The sequence below is a fragment of the Chinchilla lanigera genome, unplaced genomic scaffold (assembly GCF_000276665.1).
Source record: "Chinchilla lanigera isolate Chin_1 unplaced genomic scaffold, ChiLan1.0 scaffold00028, whole genome shotgun sequence".
NCBI classification, from domain to species: Eukaryota; Metazoa; Chordata; class Mammalia; order Rodentia; family Chinchillidae; genus Chinchilla; species Chinchilla lanigera.
Genome location: NW_004955429.1, coordinates 8,879,763 through 8,900,237, shown reverse-complemented (window position 1 = coordinate 8,900,237; position 20,475 = coordinate 8,879,763). Strand labels below are relative to the sequence as shown.

At 36.2% G+C, this 20,475-nt stretch overlaps 1 protein-coding gene across 1 annotated transcript in view; it reads left to right on the top strand.

Moving 5' to 3' along the window:
- The window catches only part of Malrd1 (MAM and LDL receptor class A domain containing 1), a 600,954-nt gene that overhangs the window by 335,429 nt on the left and 245,050 nt on the right, over positions 1 to 20,475 (top strand). The window contains exon 27 of the mRNA XM_005387237.2: positions 18,546 to 18,791. Coding sequence (XP_005387294.2) covers positions 18,546 to 18,791 — 246 coding nt within the window. The remainder of the gene's footprint in view (positions 1 to 18,545; positions 18,792 to 20,475) is intronic.

Sequence of the window (20,475 nt, the reverse complement as noted above, 5' to 3'; positions counted from 1 at the left end):
TGACCAATACAGCAGAAGTCTTACCTTGGGAACCTGCTTCCAGAAATTGCTCCAGAGTATCTGGACTTGGTTCATTGATGGCTTCCCCAAACTGAAGCCTGATAGTGTCCACTGGGTGGCAGTAGCCATCCAGCCTCAAGAATGACTCTGGAGGACTCAGTCCAGTCGTCTGCAAAACAGTGTTTACTATTTCTTTTCTGCTTCATGTTTAATGCCTTCTTTTAATAAGAAAATTTTAAGTTTGTAGAAGGAAAAAATCATACTTTTATGCTACATGCTTCTTTGGCAGGCCCCAAGAAAGTAGTCTCTCAGTTCAGAAGATGTATTTTAAAAGAACTTACAATTTATGTGAGCCAAATATAAATCAAATACTTTTTAAATATTTATTGGATAGATTTTTATATTTTTTATCAATGTATTTGAAACACATAATCAGATTTACTTCTACTCTTTTTCCTAAAATCAATGATAAATCAATGATAAATCAAAGTAAATCTAAGATTTACTTCTACTCTTTTTCCTAAAATAATGATAAATCTAAATGACCATTCTCATTATTGTTTTTTGAATATTTATTTTTTCAGCTTTTATTTTGTATGAGTACATATCAAGGTTGGGTGTGCATGAAGAGTGGGAAATTCGTGGGTCTGGGCATGGATCCCCACAGCCTTCTTGTCCCTGTTCAATGTGCTAAGAGTGAATCCGGGGTTGACTCCTGAGAACTGTGTCTCCTGGAATCACAGAGCCCTGTTAGACTGAAGGATTCCTACTTAAAACTGTTACCTTAAGCCATTATTCCTGTACTTTGCTCTTTATATGCATTAATACTTATTACCCATAAGCTAAAACATAGCCACAAAATACTGTAAGCATAAACTCACAGCAGTAGCCTTACAGGATCCTAGCTTTAGCCCTCTAAATTATGGATCTCTTAGAGATTAAGCTGCACCAGGAGAGACTGTCCTTGTTGAGTGTCCTATTAGAGTTTACAAAAAAAGCTACTGTTTGCTAGATTGTATTGCTTTTTAAGGTTGTACGGTAAGCTTGTCAATGGATTCTGATCTACATGTAGCAAAGCTATACAGTAGAAAGAATCTTGGGCTTAAATTTTCGATCAGTTTTAGGACTTTGCTTGGAATTTAAAATACAGCTTTCAGCAAATCACTTTGCCTCCCCTGTCAATTTTCTGTTATGTCAAATATCAAATGAAAGATGATAACGGATTTAGACCTAACTAGTTTCATTGCTTCCAGTTACCCTAGATTTCTATTGATCTTTCAGTCATCAAAGATTAAACTTCCTAGAACAACACTATAATCATATCACTCCTCTGCTGAAGATCACTGAATAACTTGCCTATATTTAAAGGATAAAGTTCAAGCTGCCTAAATTTGTATTCCCCTTTGATTGAGGTCTGCATATGTTTATTGATTGGATCTGTATGATGGTGTTGTAGGTGCTATTCCTACAAAGATAAATACCACAAACTCTTCTGTAACAAGGTTAATAGAAGGAGCAAACTTCTGAATAACTATAAAACTAATCTTAACATGTCCCATAATATTGTGGAAATTCTAAGTGTAATAAAGATCTCAAAAAATTAATATTATATTGATAATTAATCATGGTGATAAAAGCTACCATTTATTGTTGTCTTTTGTGTATAGTACACCAGGACAGTGTTAGGTATTTCAGATGTGTGTTTTGTAAAATCTTGACAAAAGTGTTCAGCTAAAGACATTATATTGCTTCACCATCACTTGGCCAAAATTACATAAAGTCATATTCAAGTCTCCATAATTACATTTATATGCCAATATATTACTTTCATGTGATGTCCATTGTAAATGACTACAAATTTTATTGACAATAAAAACAGATAATAAAATCTGTAGTCATTTACAATGGCCATCATATGAAAGTACAAAGATAAATACCATAAAGAAAGACAAACTCATTATCCACATATGACTTGGAGCTCTTGGGATAAAATCATGGTATTAGTAGTAATGTGGTCCTTTCTGGAAGCTCTAAGAGAGCATATATTTCTTTTTCCATGGAGGTTGTTGCCCAAATTCAGTTACTTATGGGTTGTAAGACGGATGTCCTCATCACCAGGCTAGATGTTAGATGAGAATCATACCATTCTTAGAGGTCACTTACATTCCTAGGTTGTAGGCCCCTTGGTCCATCTTTAAAGCCAGCAGGAGTGAATGAAATTCATATTATCATTTGAATTTTTTCTCTTTATCGGTGTTTGGCTCTTTGATCATATTTCTGCCTTCTTCTTTTACTTTTACTGTTTATGTGATGATGTTAGGCCTACCTAGATAATCCAGGAAAACATCCCCATTCAAACATCTTCAAACATAATTACATCTGCCAAATCACCTTTTTGGTTTTATTCTGTAACATATTCATAGGTTCCAGAGAGGACAGTGAGGAAATCTTTGGTGATTGATTATTCAATCCAAAAATACACAACTTATTGATCATTTCTCATTGATCAACTTATTGATCAAACTGCATAACTAGTAATGTTGGATTATTCAAATCTGATAAAGCAATAAGTTTTTAATATAGAAAGAAGTATATATCTCAGATGAGGGAGAATAAGATCAAGGGGTCTGGTATATAAAGTTCCATGTGTATTTCTAGGAATGGAGAAGTATCTGGTGTGAATGAAAGGCACATAATAGAGCCAGGACTTGAATAGAAGATGCCAGGAAGATAGGTTGAGACTGGCTTATGCCTTCCTCTGATTGATGTTCTTAGAGCTTAGACCAAATCTCATTGCAGATGTTGAGTGAAGATACATAGCAGACAGCTGAGTATCCTATTTCATTATCTGTCTATTTACTCTGTTCATGAATCTTGAGAGAGACAGCATGTTTTTTGAGTTCCTTCCTCAGTATTGACTTATTTGTTCTACATGTGGCAGTTCTTAAAATTTTATGCAAAGCAAATACAATTAGATACAGACATGAATGCATACATATGTATATGTATGAATTTTTGAATACTTGCATACAAATATGGTGAGACTTTGTACACTATCAAGAATTGTAAACAGATTACAATAGTTTGGATGTCAAAACAGGCTGATTTAGTGCTTATCCACAGTCATGACATGAGAAACATGACTCCTATTATTCATACCACTTTTCAATTGCTGGAAAGGTGTTTTCCATTTGGATGGAAAATAAAGATCTCAAAAACTTAGCATCCTGCTAAACAATGTGTGTGTTATTCTTATAACATATTTATAATTATAACTAAATTATAATTTAGTTATAATTATAACTTATAATTTATGGACTTGGAAGCCATTCAGACTTCTCTCAAATTCAGTCTCTCAGCCTATATAACAGATTCTGGTCTCTGCTCCTTTCAAGGAACTGTGATAAATTTATTTTGAGATCTTTATTTTAATTCTCTTTAATTTTTTAAGGCAGTTTGGTACCTAACTTGCCTGTGTAGCTATCACTGGTGACCCCTTCCTCTTCTGACATCACTAATCTTTCACAGCATTCTTTTATGTCATTAGGTGCTCCTATCACACTGTAAATTTGATTATTAGCAAACCTTTAGCATAAATTGAGTACATGGTTATTTAGGAACCCTATTAATACACTGATGTATTCTCTTGCTTCTTGTCAATAAGAACTCAAACTTCATTGTTAGTTACATCTGGATCTAAATCCTAGCCCTGCCCTATACCAGCAGTGTGGATTTGTATAAGGTAATTAAGACTTTTATGAAATATGGATAATGTTTATTTCCCGATGTTGTGAAAATTAGAGAGTGTATAAAATGTTTGACAAATCTGTTGGCATTTAATTAATTTCAGCTGTGATAATGCAAGTGCTGACTATTAAAGAGCATTTCCATTTTTTAACCAAGCGTGTGTTCATCTGTTTGTTTTGATATAGTAAATTAATTAGTAATCTGTTCTTTGAAAAAAAAAAGTAGTCATTTCATTATACTTCAAAACATCTTTGAAAGTGAGGAGTTTATTAATAGCACTTTTATCCATGGAAAATTTTTATACAGGAAAGTTAAGGGAACTTATTAATACTAGGCTTTGAGTTTCTGAAAGTCTTTGCATTGAATTTAACATAATGACTTTAAGTTTTATGTGTAGTTAACTAGGCCAATTCACTTTCTACAATTAACCTTGACTTACTGAAAGTGACCTCCCATTGTTATTAAAACTCTCTCATATTTCCATGTATTCATCAAAATAATCTGCATTTTTATTTATGTAGCAAAAAATCTCAAGAAACATGTAGTGCGTTTTGTATACTCGTTCTTCATTTGCCTGTTATTGACTTAATTCTTTTCTTGTATTGTTGAAAAAATTCAAAAGAAAATAATTGACTCTTGATTATCTTAATTACCTCAATTCCTTCAATCCATTTTTCAACAGATTCTAAAATCAATTAGGAGTATTCCTCTTCTGTTTACAAATAAATCGTATAGGAGGCTGGTTATCAGCAAGCTCCAAGGAAAATTCAGCATTAAGTTTCTCTCGAGAGAACAGGTAAATACAAGTGCAGTGTCAATGTTTGCCAAGGTGTGACTTGCTGGGATAACATACTAGATAATTTATAGACTTGAAATCCATTCAGACTTCTCTCAAATTCAGTCTCTCAGTCTATATAACAGATCCTGGTCTCTGCTACTTTCAAGGAACTGTGATAAGGGCAATATAAAATGATACGTATCTATGTGTTATAAGAATAACACATACATTGTTTAGCATGATGTTAATTTGGGTTTTAAAAAAATAGTAAAATAGTACTTTATTCTGTCTCAGACTTCTCTCTACCACCTATCTCAGCAAATGGTTAAATCATTTAGCCAGTGCCTCATCCTAAATGCTGAAAGCATTTCTTCTCCTCTCTTACTGTCTGATTATCACCCTGAGTCTATCATAAGTTTCTGTGCTTTCCATTTTAAAATATTTCCCAATTTCCTTACTTGGACCCATAATGACAGATACTACCCTAATGATAATAGCTCGCATTTGTTGGGTACTTGCTATTTAATACCCTGATACCATGCATCTGAGCCTACCTCATTGCCTGACTACACTATTTTAACAGCCTCCAGATAAGTCATCATCTCTGCATGTTATTCCTTTAAGTCTATTTTGTATGTGCAGGACAAAGAGTTTTTTTTTTTCAAAGGTAATTAGTTATCCCATAATTCTAGATAAAATCTATCAGTAGCCCTTCATTTTAGAGCAAAACAGAAGCAAAGTCCTCAGCGTGGCCCACAGAAACTCCAGAGTCTGCTGCTGCCCTCTCCTGCTCCCCTCCTACCACACAGAGGCGTCTTCCCAAGTTTCTTTCCACATTAACATGCTCTTTCCCTGCATGTGGCCATCCCCTTGGTATGCAAGTCTTCTCCTTCACCTTACTTTTCTGTTCAAATATCATTTCTTAAGCAAAACCAGCAAAGGACCATTCCTTCTCCCACAGAAGCTCCCCTGTGCTACTATTTCCTGTGTAAATTTGATACTTTGCTTTTCTGGAGGACAAACGCCATAAGGACAAACATTGCCTTGTCTCCACTGTATTCTTTAGGCTAGAGCACCGTCTCTGGCAGAAAAGAAGTGATCATGGATATTTTATTATATACAACAATAAATGAAACAATGGTGGGAAAGCTCTTGATAGATTTGATCTTACTGAAAGTGTACTGAAAAGTTTAAGTACTTAGTTTTATTATTTTTAATCACGTACATTATGTTATTGAAGATCCGTGGGAGAAATTTCCTTGCAACTGAGTCATGACAAACTCACCGCAATACGGCCTGGGGGAAGTCTCATTCTTGCTTTCATACAAACTCCCTGCAGCACAGGGTGTGATTTTCTCTCATCGCCACTGAATTTTATCATGTTTGTGTGCTTTCCCATTCCACTACTTCTCAGAGTGAATATTGGGCCAATTATTATAATTCTGCAGGATATATCTAGATACACTGTACTACTTTATTTTAATCCACTGATTCATTGAATATGCCACTGTGGCCACTTTAACTGTTTATGGAAAAGAAATAAAATATAAAAACATTAATGAGCTCTGCACTTGCCATCTTTCTGAAATCCTCTTTATACATTTTTTTGAAATATGTACAAGTTCTTCATGCTTTGTACACCATCAAGGACAGAAAACCATTCGCCCTCCATTCAAGAGGCAAAGTCTGTCCAGGTGTTATGTTGACCCCTGGATCCTTCTGTCTAGCCTCCTACTGTGTTGGAAGATTCTCCAAGACATGATATGTGCAGTTTCCTATATCTATGAGAGTTGCTGCCTTTCTATGGTTATACAAGGGGCTTCAGATATTCTGTTTCTTTTCCTTTCCCACAAATGAATGGGACTGTTCTTATTTCTCTTTATTATCCTGAGAGTAATAAGCAGGCACAGCAATAAAAACAAAGGCATGGTGTCTTGAATTTCACAGTTTAAATGGAGGTATGAGAATAGGATGCTTAGCTTTCTCTGGAATATGCTGGATTGGAATAAGTTGGGCAGATGTGGTGTTTGATAATAAGAATCAATTGCCTGGTCCTAGAACAACAGGATAATAAATATTTAATGTGTCAGTGCGATTTACATCATTCAGTGATTTTGATAATTACATAACCTAGTGCAGAGTAGACTCCTACCACAGGACCTGGTGGAATAAACATTACTTAGATTTTTGTTCCACTTATGGTTTTGTTTTATGCTTCTTTGATAAGTGTTAATAAAATTATGGCTCTTAAAATCAGAGACATAATATATCTTATAACTTTAGAAATTTCATTGTAGCTTTTATATCTCCAATTTTCACACTTGAAAATGAAGATAAATGAATGTTTTATTATTGTTATAAGGCTCAGAGATAATAGAAGTGTCTAACATAGGATATACTATATAGGTGATTAATAAATAGTAGTTATCATTCTAACTAATTTTGCTATTCATTTTAATTGACCTGTTTTTAACTATGTATTTTATTTGTACAGATACATGAAAGTAATTTCATATATATATGCATGACATATATCTATATATAGTAAGTATATGTTGTATAATATATACATATACATTTAATGTGTATATGTATATGCACACATACAAAATACGGCAAAAATCTGTATCTTAGATGGTAAACACGTATGAAAATAGAGCTAATGTTGTAATCCTGCTATAAGAGTTTGGCACTATTTAATATAAATAATATGTACAGTCACAAATACCTGAACTGAAATAAATTCAAACATAGTTGGTCTCAATTAATTTTAAAATAGAATATACTTCACAAATGGAAGTGGGGTTTATGCATACAAACAGTATGAATTTGTTTTTCATCCTCTTAATAGAATTTAGTTTAAATGGTCTGTTTCCTTCTATTTTCCTCCTTGTATTAGATAATTGCTTCAGTATCATTACATAGAATTTGTTAAACCAGGTCATCCAGGTTTACAAAAGGATATTGCTTTGGTATAAAATTAAATTATACAGAGGCATTATCAAGTTAGGGTTGTGACCACAGAATTCTCTGTATAGGCGTAATAGGAAAATGTTTGCTTAAGGTGTTACAAATATGTCTTTTGAACAAACTGAATAACTGCTGTCAATATTCAAAACGAAAGGAAGCCCTTATGTGTGTCATTTTTACTACAGCCACTAGGTCAGCGGTGACTGTCTCTCTGTCCCTCAGTCTCGGTGTCTGAGTCTGTCCATCAACCCAGCCTGATCACTGTCACCCTTGTCCAACAACCAAAATGCCCTCCCATTTTCTAAGCAGCCATGTCTAAGAATGTTCTTGCTCACCCCCTTGTCTGTGCCCTCTCCCTTGGTTTATTCAGCTCATTCATTCCTTCACTCATTTTTTTTTTTTTTTTGGTTGTTCTTCTTGCAAATATGCAGTGTGTATCATCAAAGTACAGGCCCAGTTTTTAATCATGCATTGACCTTCCAGATTAGTGACAGAGTCACTCTGGAAACAGACATGCAAGACACATACTTGTGTGCACCACTAACATTAATAAAATCCAGACAAAGAGTAGCTGGTGATACCATAGGCTGTGATAATAGAACTGGACCAACCAGGGCTTCTTCAAAGCAAATGGCAATTGCATTGAAATCTGCAAAGTTTCAAAGACCAGCCCTGGAGGCAGGAGGCTCAGGACCTGCGAAGTATCTGAGACTAGGGGCTGCAAGAGGACCAGTGGTGGGAACTGACTGGATAGGAGAAAAGGCTGTGATGAGTGAATAGCACAGGGACTTTAAATGAATCCTACATCATGGGAATGACTGATTTTTTACCTTAGTTTTGTTAGGAAGTCATTAAAGACTTTTAAGCATGGTGGTGATTAATTTGCCATTTGTAACCATCTTTGTGGTGACAAAGGACAGGAATTGCAATGTCAAAAATGGATACACAAGAGCCAATCAGGGAGCTCTTTTATTAGTTGAGAAAAGATATGAGTGTTCCTGGAAGCCCCTGAGAGAAATGGGTATTTTAAAAGATGTTTAGGAAGTGAAAAAGGGAAGTTATTAGTGACGGAGTGAATATATTAAATGAGGGAGAAACGGGGTACAAATAGAATTGCTGGGGTCTTCTTCAGTTTCCTATTTATTCTAATTTTTAGTGTTTTTATTCTACCATAAACATAGTGTAGATCCTAGACACGTTCACAGAGCCTGCCACTTCTTATGTTTGATTTTTCTAAAGTAAAACTTGTTCATTTTTTTCATTGCAGTGTTTCCTCTATGTCTGTCTAAAGTGGAGAGTATTCACCCTCTACTTCTCACAAACCATGGTGCCCCCCAAAATTATCAATAATCTTGGCATTTGTTCCAAAATAATGGACATCAGAGGTGATCCAGCCTGTCCTGATTCTCAGATAAACCTTTCCTTCCATCCTTCTTGGTTGTAGAATGAAGTCCTGGCAGGTGCAAGTTATAGTTGCATGGTATTACCTTTCAAGTAAAGCAATGTTTATTTAACGTACGTACATAGTATTACCAGAAAGAGCCATAGACAAAGTCATTTCTCTGAGTTCTGTCCTTATATTCTTATGTCCAGAGAAATAATTAATTTCTTATGTAATTTTCCAGAGACTTTTCACTAAATACACCAGTACATGTACATTAGGGGTGTGTGTATGCATGTATATATGTTCCTCTTTTTTCTGTATGAATATAAGCATCGTCCTGTTTTGTTTTCATTTTCACTTGAAAAAAATCTCACTGCCCATTCCAAACGTCAAAGGGAATTTCAGGCACAGGAAATGTTTAACCTTTTTTAAAAGACACAAGTAAAATAATATAGTACTAGAAAAAATAGGAGAATTTTATTTAATAGCAGATTGCTGAAAACCAGGAAAGGAAATATTGACAAATTTGATTCCATAAAAGCACCAAATGTAATTTTGCTAAAATGATTTTGATCTTGACATTAATCGTAGACCATAATTGTAACTCCAGCTCTGTCTCAAAGCAGCCGCTCCATGTTTGATATGTAAGGCAAATCTAATTCTTCTTAAATACTCTAAGTCTCTATCAGGCACACTGGAGCACCAAGAAATACTGTTATATTTTACAGTTCTTTACAGGGGAAAAAACTATCTTCATGCAATCCTAAAGAGTTGAGTTTAAAACTTAAGAACATAATGATTTGTAGTGACCAACCTCATTACTTTACCTTTATAAATATAATAAATTCAAATTATTCACCACTAATGCATCAGAAATTTCCTCTAAGATAGAAGCATTAAGGAACATTCTTTTTCTGTGCATCTTTAGATTTTTGCTTCAGTGCTCTTCTAATACAAAAATGGAATTAGTTTTATGTTAGCATACCAAGATTTTTTACATGGTAATGTTATAATTGGATATTTTTAAGTGTAAGGATCAACAATTCTTTTTGAAAATATCTTTTTATGTTAGTCTGGTTTTGTTAGTGTGAATTTTTTCATGTTGATCAGGATTGTAGAAAGTACTTCTGCATATTTGGATTGATGTTGCTTAGAAAGAAGAAAGTGAGGCTTCAGGAAAAGTATTTCAATTTGTTTCTAAGCACTGAGCTTAGAGCTAGTAAACATACCCAGGATACATAAACACAGAACCCCGCTCTCCCTGACCACAATCTCAACTGTATTGCAATTACAGGCCAGATGGAAATCACTTTAGTCCTTTCTCATTTGAAACCTGAAAGTTTTTCCCTCTTTTTTAAAATGCAAATTATAATGCCCACCCCCTTTTCTGGTCAATTGTTCAAGGTCAATATCATCTATTTTCTGAAAATTCTTTTTCCATATCATCTCCTTCCACGCAAACGTTAAAGCAGATTCCATGTCCTTTCCATTAAAACATTCCTTGCTGATATTAAGTAGACTCCACAGTAACTATATCTTCCAACTTTGCTGCAAATTGCTTGAGGAAAAATATGAAGACCCTTAACATGCTCCAGCATCAGTCAAAGCAACTAAACTGCCATTATTGACCTACTTAAAAAATATTGTAACCGGAAGCTTCGACTGGTTTTATATTCTATCCTCAAATCACCTAGAAAGATGGACGGTTCCATCTAACTCTCCTGCCACATAAATACAATTTCAAAGTGAGAAAAAGAAAAGTGGACCTTGAGATCCAAGTTCTTGGCCCAATGCAGTCAGGGACCTTGGTGTTGCTACAAGCTGCCCTGACCTAATCTCTTGTGCTCTTTGGTTGAACATGAAACATTTCCCCAGACATCAGCATCGAACACAGCTGTTTGGGGAATATGATGGGTCAAGATAAAAATTATGTCTGAACACAGATAAAACAGGGACATTTTCTTAGCCAGTGGATAACGAGACATCTTCCTGTCTTGAGCCACATGAGTATAAGCTGCTTCTAGCCAAATAAAACTTTAGCTTAGTTTAAATTTCTTTTTTTTTTAGCAAAATTTGTTAAAATGCCCAATCACAGCATAGTCTCTGCTTCACCAACTGTCCAATCCAGAGCAAACTCTTGGATCCCCTTGAGCCCCACCCCTCCACCTTGAACTAGCCTAACCAAAGCCCCAGTGCTGCAGTAAGTTATTTGTAGCATCCACTTAGTGAGATTCTCCACAATTTCCCATAGTGTGTCTTTTCCATTGCTACATCAAGCAACCCAACTTGCTCAGCTGCAGATGTGTATGTATTAGTCACTGGGGAGTGGACAGTTATAGAAGAAGCAATGGAGACAAGTTTGTACTGCACCTGGGGACCGTTGCCAAGACTTCCTCTGAGCCTGGTGTGGTGCCGCACTCCTGGAGTTGAAGCATGCTGGGAGGCTAAGACAGGAGAACAGCAAGACTGAGCCCTGCCCGGACAATTTAGTCACTTAGCAGGACCCTGTCTCAAAATAAAAAAGTGAAAAAAGGGCTGAGGATATAACTCAATGAGAAGATAGTAGGTTTAATCCGCAGTATCACAAAACACATTCATTGAGTGTTATGGGATGTAACTGGAAGTTTGCTTATAACTGTTAAAATTTGATATATATCAATTTTTAAAAATTCAATTTCAAAATTGAAGAAATGCTTCAAGAAATTTAAGAGTACTGACACATATTTCACATAGACTCATGGTTCATCATTTTGCATTGTGGCTTTTTATGTATTATTTAACATTTTTTGAATTATTTGAGAGTAAGATGCATACTTTTTCATATATTTTTACCCTAAGTAATTCAGGCTGATTCCTACAACAAGCAACATTAATTTGCATGTGAATTATCAAATCAGGAAATATGACACTGATATGTTATCATCTGATTTGTAGATATCATTCTTAGTTCACCTTTGGCCTAAGGAAACCCTGTGTATAATTTTCTTTTTTTTTAAATTTTCTTTACCTCCTTTAAGATCCCATCCAGGGGAAGATGTACCATACAGTTGGCCCTTCAGATCCACAGGTTCTGCATTGCATCCTCAGAATTAACCAACAGTGGATCAAAATATTTGGAAAAAAATGTTACTTTTGTTGATGGCTCATACAGTGGTACTTCAGTTCACAAACTTAATCTGTTTTATGATTTTTGAGAAGATGGCTATGTTTGTAGTTGTGTGGGAAAGATGGCCATGGTCTTGTTTGTCACCTAATGCAGAGTTTGCGAACAAAGACAAAATTTCACCAAACACTTCCATTTGTGAACCAAATTGTTTGCAAACAAAAGTGTTCATGAACTACTGTATCCAGGCCTTGGATGGCTCCATCTGTACTAAAGATGCTCAGAGTTTTCTCTGTTGTCATTATTTCTGAATCAATAGAGTACAGACAACTACTTCAGAGTATCTATTTTGTATTGGGTGTTATAAGTAGTCTAGAGATTACTTCAAGTATACAGAAAGACATGCTTAGCTTATATGCAGATGCTATGCTATTTTATATAAAGGACCCCAACATTTACTGATTTTGGTGTTCAAGGCTCTAGCAGATACCAAGGTATCATATATTCAGTTTTTAAGGATCCTTAGATTCTCTTATTCTGCAGTAACTTCTTAGTCTTTGTCTTTCTGGACACTGACATCATCATTTTCAAAGGATGAGTCTTTCATTTTGTAAAATATCTCTCAATTTACCTTTGTTGATTTCTGCCCATATTAAAATCATTTTTTGTATTTTGAGATTAAACACTACAACCTTCTTTGTCACCTTTTTAAAAAATAATCACCTGATCATGCTCTTGTAAATCCATTTTGGAATGACATACTGTATCCTGAACCACTTATTCATCTGTGAGTCAGTGTCACATTATCTTAACTTTTGCAGCTTTATAACAAGTCCTGAAATCAGGTATTGAGAGTCTGCCAAGTTTTTAGCTAATTTAAAACTAAAGTTCCGTATATGTTTTAGAACCATTTTTTTTAATATTTGCAGAGGCTTACTGAAATTTCTTATTAAAATTTAACTTAAAATATCAATAAATTTAAGGAGAATGAATTCTTTAATAATATTAAATTTAAAAAATTAAGCAGGGTCTCACTATGTATCCCAGTCTTGCCTCAAATTCGCTATTCATCTGCCTCAGCCTTCCCAGTGCTGGGATGACAGGCATGTGCTACTCTGCCTATAATAATTTTCTGATGCACAAACCTTGTCCTTGTGTATACTCTCTTATTTGCTTGAAGATCTATATTATATCTTATGGCTATTTTCTAGTTTTTAATGTAAAGTCCAGGTGTGAATTTTATTAAATGTACACCTAGAATTTCTTGGGTTGGAATGCTATTTTAAAATCATTAGCATTTGTTTTTTTCCTCTTTAAAATAAAAAAAATATAAACTTTAGTTTTGCTTTCAAAATTTCATATTGTAGCTTTGTATTGTGCATTTATGATACATAATCTTACTAAACTTAGTGTGAGTAGCTTTTTATAAGCTTTAAAGAATTTCAAGTTTGTATTACTTAATCATATTTGTAATAGCTGCTTTAGCTTCATTCTGTTATCTTTAGCATAACTACATTTAAAAATTTTTTCTTCTAATGTATTAACATCAAAATTGTATATATTTTCCATGTACAACATAATATTATAAACATGTATTCCTTGAGGAATACAGAATTGAGCCAATTAACAAATGTAATAATTCACATATATATATATATATCATTTTTGTAGTGAAAACTTTGAAAGCTACTCTAGTGATGTTCAAAAATACAGTACATTATTTTTTCCTCTAGTCAGTATGACTCTTGAATTCATTCCTCTGAACTAAAATTTGTATTTCCTTTGACCAATATCTCCCAACCTCCCCTCACCCCCAGCTCCCTGCTGTATCTATATTTGCTTCCACATTTTCTCCAAGTTATATATCGCATCTTACTGCTTCTTCACTGGCTTAAAATTCTGCACTGCTGAGCACCAAACTTTGGTATATTTCTGTAAAAAACTAAGAACTTTGTCCTTAAAGGCAGTTAACTTCCTTACAGTTCTGTTTTGCATCTTTAAAGCTGGGTTAAAGCTTTTCTCAAGGAAGATTTTGAATAGAAATCAGAAAACTTTATTCTATAAATTTCCAGAGAGTGAATACTCTTTGCAAGCTGTGCAGTCTTGGTTGCAACTTCACCTCTCCCATGACAGTGGAAAAATAGTCAGATTTTCTAGTCTGATACTTAAACAAGTGAAACTGGCTGAGCAACCCTCCTAATTTATTTACTGAAGCAAGTGACGGGCTGGATTTAACCTTGGGATTGTAGTTTGCCAGTCTGTAGTCTAATGTGTACCTTCTTGTGGAGTTACTTTACCCCATACAGAAGTATAGCTTTCCTGGAGTTCCTACTGAATAACCTGTGTGTTTATCAAGGACTGTCCTGGCTGATAGAATCTCAGAGAAGGCTGGCTCTCTGAACCCTGGAGACATTTCAGTTTCTATCTCCTACTTACTGCTTTCTTGGAAATTGTTCTCTGACTTCTTCATGGATTCTGCCCGACAACCGTGCAAATTTAAATTGGACCAAAGACTAAAACACATCTCTGGATCTTCTTCTGTACATAGCTGATTTTTCTCCAGCACTGCACTTTGCAAATTCTGGTTGGCCCAGCCTCTGCAGCGTCTGCTCCCTAAGACCTCAGCTGCCTACTTGTCTTACCATTTCAGAGCTTCAGTGTGGAAAGCAGTCCTAAGCAGAAACTGGGGTGATGACAGGATATGACATTTTGTCCTCTCTCTGAGGGATCACAGTCTTGTATTTCCTAGTGTTCATTGTCTGAGAACAACTGTTTAAAACGTTTTGCTCAGTGTTTTGTTTGTTGCTTATATATGAAGAATAATTTTGAAACTTCTTACTGTATAATAGCTGAATGCAAAAGTTCTCTCACTACTTACTATGGTATTCAAATTGTCTCTTAGTTGGTCAGCAAGTTTTGCTGCAGTCCAGCTCTGTAAAATTTTTATTATAAGTCCATTGTGTTTTCTTAGAACTTTCTCGATTTTTCACACATGCACGTGCACACACGCACACACACACACACACACACACACACACCCTTGGTTCATCCCATATCTCTTTACCTTAATCCCAGATAGGCCATTTTCCCAAGAAAGATGTGGTTCTCAGCTCCTTCGGCTTCGTGGTGACCCATAGACATGAGATGAACCTGCATCTGAAAGTAAAGAATGCTCAGGCTTTCTAAGCAAGTTTTCCAAGTATGTGGAAGAAAGGGGAGAGAAAGAAATGAACCTTAAAATCTGTCAGCAATCAAATCAAAAGCTAAAAGATGTTTCAGAACAACAGAACATTTCTAAGGAGATTTCTTCCGTGAGTAACCAGAAACAGAGCGCTCCCAGAAGTGGAGATGGGGAAGACTGTGTTGTGGGAAAGTCTGGAGGGGAAGATTCAGAGTTCCTGTTAGAAATATTAAATTTCAGATGTTTCTTTTTTTTTTTTTTGCTTTTTCTCCGGTACTGGGAACTGAACTCATGACCTTGCGCTTGCCAGGCAGGCACTTTTGCCGCTGAGCTAAATCCCCAGCCCCCAGATGTTTCTAAGATATCTATTCAGGGTCTCAATTTTAAAATTTGTTATTTTATGCAAAACAAAATTTCTTAACATGCTAATTACTATCTAACTTATGCAATAGTTTTAAAAATCAAAACTATACAATTTCTTAAATGTTTTAATATTGCAATCACTTAAAGGTAGATGGTGAACTGCTAATAGTTCATTTTCTTCAGACAAAAGAGTCATGAAGCAGGGTATGGTGGTGCACGCCTGTGATCCCAGCACTTGGGAGGCTGAGGCAAGAGGATCACTGGAAGTTGGAGGTCAGCCTGGACTACAAAGTGGGTTCAAGGCCGGCCTGAACTACATAGTGAAACCCTGTCTCAAAAAGACAAACAAACAAGCAAACAAAGCCATGTAAAATAAATTGAAAATATGTAAATAATATTACTTGATAATTTCCCTTAACATTTACCTAAAAAAATCTCACAAGTATATACTGTATTGTGTGTTATTTCATGGTTACAAAACATTATAGTATTGAGGCTTTCTCAAAGTAGAGAAATTAGTTCAAGTTAGTTTTCTGTGATATTTAAATATGCATATATTTTCTTAATGCAGCTATTTTTGTTTTGTAATTGCAAAACCTTATTGCTAAGCTAAATATTAGCCATATTGATTTGTGTAATATATTGGGATATGTAATGCACTTCTGTTTAGAAATCTGTCCAAAGTACTTTCTTCTTGCATTTTGAAAGAATTGAATTGTGGCTTGATTTAGTCACTTTGAGGCAAAGTATCTTAAAAGCCTGTTTTGCTTTTCCTTTCTAAACAAATTGGAATTGACAGAATCAATAAAAATGCCAACTCATATAAAATGAGATAATCTAGTAATTCCTTAGGTTTTCAACAGCCTTTTAACCACTGATGCATCTGGTGGCCAACTTCACCTTTACCGCTCCTTGATGACATTTATGATGTCATCAGATATCCAACCTGACGTCATGTCTCTTCTTTTAAAACTACGGATTTAGAAATAATTCAAAAGACATGAAATCTGAATCTAAATTGCACCTTTGTTTTTGAAAAACCTGCAAGTCATTTAGCATCTATAGTCTTCAGTTTTCTCATTTATAAATGAGGGTTTCTATAAATAATCTCCATTTCTGTGAGCTGGAAAATGTTTAACGTTATGATTCTGAGTCAAACTGTGCAATTGAAGCATTAAAGTCTTTTGTCTTACCCCTGGTGTACTAAAATGAAGCGAGCACCTAGTGAACAATTTAATCCCACACTGCAAGGAAGAAAGTATTGGCAATTAACTCTGACAGGAAAGTTTGGTTAGAGGCAGAATGCACAGTTGAAACTCATCTTCCATGGTTTTGCAAGAGGAATTAGGCAACCTCAACAAGCAATCCAGTAACAGCCCGGCACCCAAAGTGGCAAGAAGCCTACGGATTTCCTCCCCAGGCGTTCTCCGACCATTTTCCTTCTGCCCATCTACTGTCTGAAAATTGAGACCTCTCAGCATGCAAGAGCTTCCATAGGAGTGTGTGTTAGCTTTCTGGTGCTAGAACAAATACCTAAAATGGTCAACATATAAAGAGGAAAAGACTATTTAGGCTCAAGGTTTTGAAGTTGTCAGTCCATGATCAGCTGACCCCTTTGCTTTGAAGCCTGTGTTGAGACAGTGCATCCTGGTGGAAAGGCATAGTGGAGCCAAACTGCTGACCCAGTGGCCAGAAGTGAAAGCTAAGGATGAGGGAGGGCCTGGGGCCTTACAGTCCCCTTTGAAAGCTTGCCTCCACACACCTTCCATGAGGCCAGACTCTCTCCCTGTTGCCTTTCCAGAGGACCAAGCCTTTCCAACATGGGTTTTTGATGATCCAAACAATAGCAGTTTTATCAGCAGGAGTTTCCAAAACAACTTACAATAAATTTCTGGAATATAACCTATCTCTAATGCACAGCAGCCTTCATCCACCAGGAAACTTGCCTCCAGCAGTGGGAGCTACCACCCTAGACATAAACAAAGGAGTGGTGCTACCAGCTCCCTGCCTGACATTGAAGAAAAAAAGAAGGATCCTAGGATGTCCGAAATCACAGGTGAAGCAAATCCCATGTTGGATTTCTGAACAGCTTTTTTTTCTGAAGTACTATAATTATAATGGTTATGCTGCCTTTTAATATTGGAGGGATATAATAATAGTAATACCTGGACAGTTCATATTGAGCTGCTTTAGCATTTCCAAAGCACTTTACTCCATACATTGTTTATTTAACTAATGTCTACTGATCATCTGCTAGGGATAAGGCTCAGTCTTTGGCACTTTTATGCCGTAGTCTGCTGAAGTGCCTTAACTTCTGTAGGATTTTGCTTTTTCTATCTGTAGATAGTGACATTCGTCAGACATCAATAAATTCCAGGTTACATAACTAGTACACATTATCCCCAGAGATCAAAATCAGGTCTTTGAAGGCATTGGTCTTTCTGTGATGCTTTGCGAACAGATAGGCATTGTTTTGCAGGGAAATTGTTTCTAAAATCTGGGAAAAAGAAGACAAATAAACATGAATTTGGGAGAAAAATGTGTTGGAAAGTCTTGTATTTGTTCTTCATGTTTGACTCTGCTTCTGGGAACAGTATATATTTTTTCACTTCTGAGAAATATTGCCGTGAATGAATGCTAACAGAATAAACTTCCAAGCACTCCATAAAACAGAAGCAGTTAGCACCTTAAAGATTTTATTTTAGGGAAAAAGAACTGAAAGGCAAAGTGTACTTTGACTCTGACCTGTATTTTGTATCCTTAAATGCAGTTTGGGGAATCTTGGGGGTACTTTCCTAAATCAATCAAATGGTGCTTTTTCAAACTTGTCAACGATCTATAGGCCAAAACTATAGTGCACATCAGAAGACAGAAATAGGGGTAAAGAACCCCAAATTCTTAAGAACACTGTGTTCCTTTGTATATTAAAGTAAGCCTATTCTTACTGCTTTTGGGGCTCACTGACTGCTCCAGGAATCGTTCTGCATTGTTTTGATTTTTTTTGTTTTTATTTACCTAGGTTACTGCCCACCTGGCCATCAGGAATGTCAGAATGGCAAATGCTACAGACCGGAACAAAGCTGTGATTTTGTGGATGACTGTGGAGATAATACTGATGAAAATGAATGTGGGGGCTCCTGCTCTTTCGAGAAAGGCTTGTGTGGCTGGCAGAACTCCTTGGCTGAAAACTTTGATTGGATTTTGGGCACTGGCTCTCAGCAAAGCCTAAGACCTCCCAGAGACCACACACTTGGAAATGAGGATGGTGGGTATCCAGGTTGCTACAGTTGCCCTGATCAGATTCACAAGGTTCATCTCCTTGTGTTCCCTGAGAACAGCCGGAGAGACCACCACAGTGAGGCTGCGAGTTAGTGAGTGTGTTTATTTCCAGGGCTGCTGTTACAAAGTTTGGTCATAGTTTGGGTTCCTTAAAAAAAAAAACCAACAGTTCTGAAGGCTGACAATCTAAGATCAAGCTGCTGGCAGGTCAGTTCCTTCCGTGAATGTGAATCATCTCTTCCACACCTGCTCTTAGGTTCTAGCAGCCGCGGGTATTTCTGACTCATCACACATGAGCCTGGCTGAAGTGTCCCGGTGCTGATGGAAGCCGGCTGACCCGGATGCCAAAGCACTCACCTACCTGAATAGCCCTCTGTGTCTGCCCACTGTCTTCTGTCTATGTATGTTTTTACTGGGCTCAGACTCTTCCTTTATCTTAGGACACACTCATTGGATTAGCATTCACCCCCCTGATCTCATCTTAACTTCATTGGCAAAAAGACGGGCTGGGGATTTAGCTCAGCGGCAAAAGCGCCTGCCTGGCAAGCACAAGGTCGTGAGTTCGGTTCCCGGTACCGGAGAAAAACCACAAAAAAAAAAAAAAAAGAAACCTATTACCAAATAAGGGCGCATCCATAAGCTCTAAGGATTAGGATTTCACAACAGTGAAAACTGAACATTAACAGTTATCTTGGGGGTTGGGGATTCAGTTCAGTGGCACAGCGCCTGCCTGGCAAGTTCAAGGTCGTGAGTTCAATCCCTGGTACCAGAAAAAAAACAAACAAAAAGAAATAAACAAGAGTTATCTTTTTTTTTTTATTTTAAAGATAAAAGGAGGGAAACATTAACAGACATACAACATTTTACAACATATCACAAGCACAATACAGACAATACAGAGTTACAAACAAAGTAGTAGGGAACAACAGTTATCTTAACAATTGTAGTGAGATAATAATGGAGGCTTCCATTAGGCACCTTTTGTAAGGCACGCATTGCTCACCAGTAACCTCGAATTCTGACCCTCATTTGATCATTACCACATCACTTAACTCTCCAGAATCTCAAATTTCTCATTTGTCCATGGGGATCATGAACTTTGCCCTGCGTGCCCAGCAGGGTTGTAGAAACAAGTGAAATGATATGTACGAAGGGACAGGAGATGGAAACACACTGCGGTGCTGTGAAATTGCAACTGGAAAACAGCATGCTTCGGGAGGTTTGTGCATGGGTTATTTTTGTAGTAAGTGTCCTCAAACTCATTGCTTCAGGAGCAAAGGAAATAAGCAGTATGAAGACGAGGTCTTAAGTTCCTGGATGTTGCACATTAGGAAACAGATAGCTAAGTATTGAAATGCCACAGTCCTACAATACAAATCTGATTAAGCCAGGCTCACCAAGCCAGGGAACGGGAACCCTAAATCCCATTCAAGCACTCAGTTATACATTCTTGAAAGATCTTCAAAGTTTTTATGCACAAGAATAAAACTCAGTGTGGTTCCTCTCATGTTTCGTATTAAAATCCTCTGTTCTAGTTACATTCTCAACGGGTGACTGAATATTTGGAAGCAGTCCTGTTCCTTTGTTTAGATTTCATAAGGAATCTTTGAAATTGTTTGACAATACCCAGGTAGTTTAGGGGGTATATTAAATAAAGCTATCTTATTGAT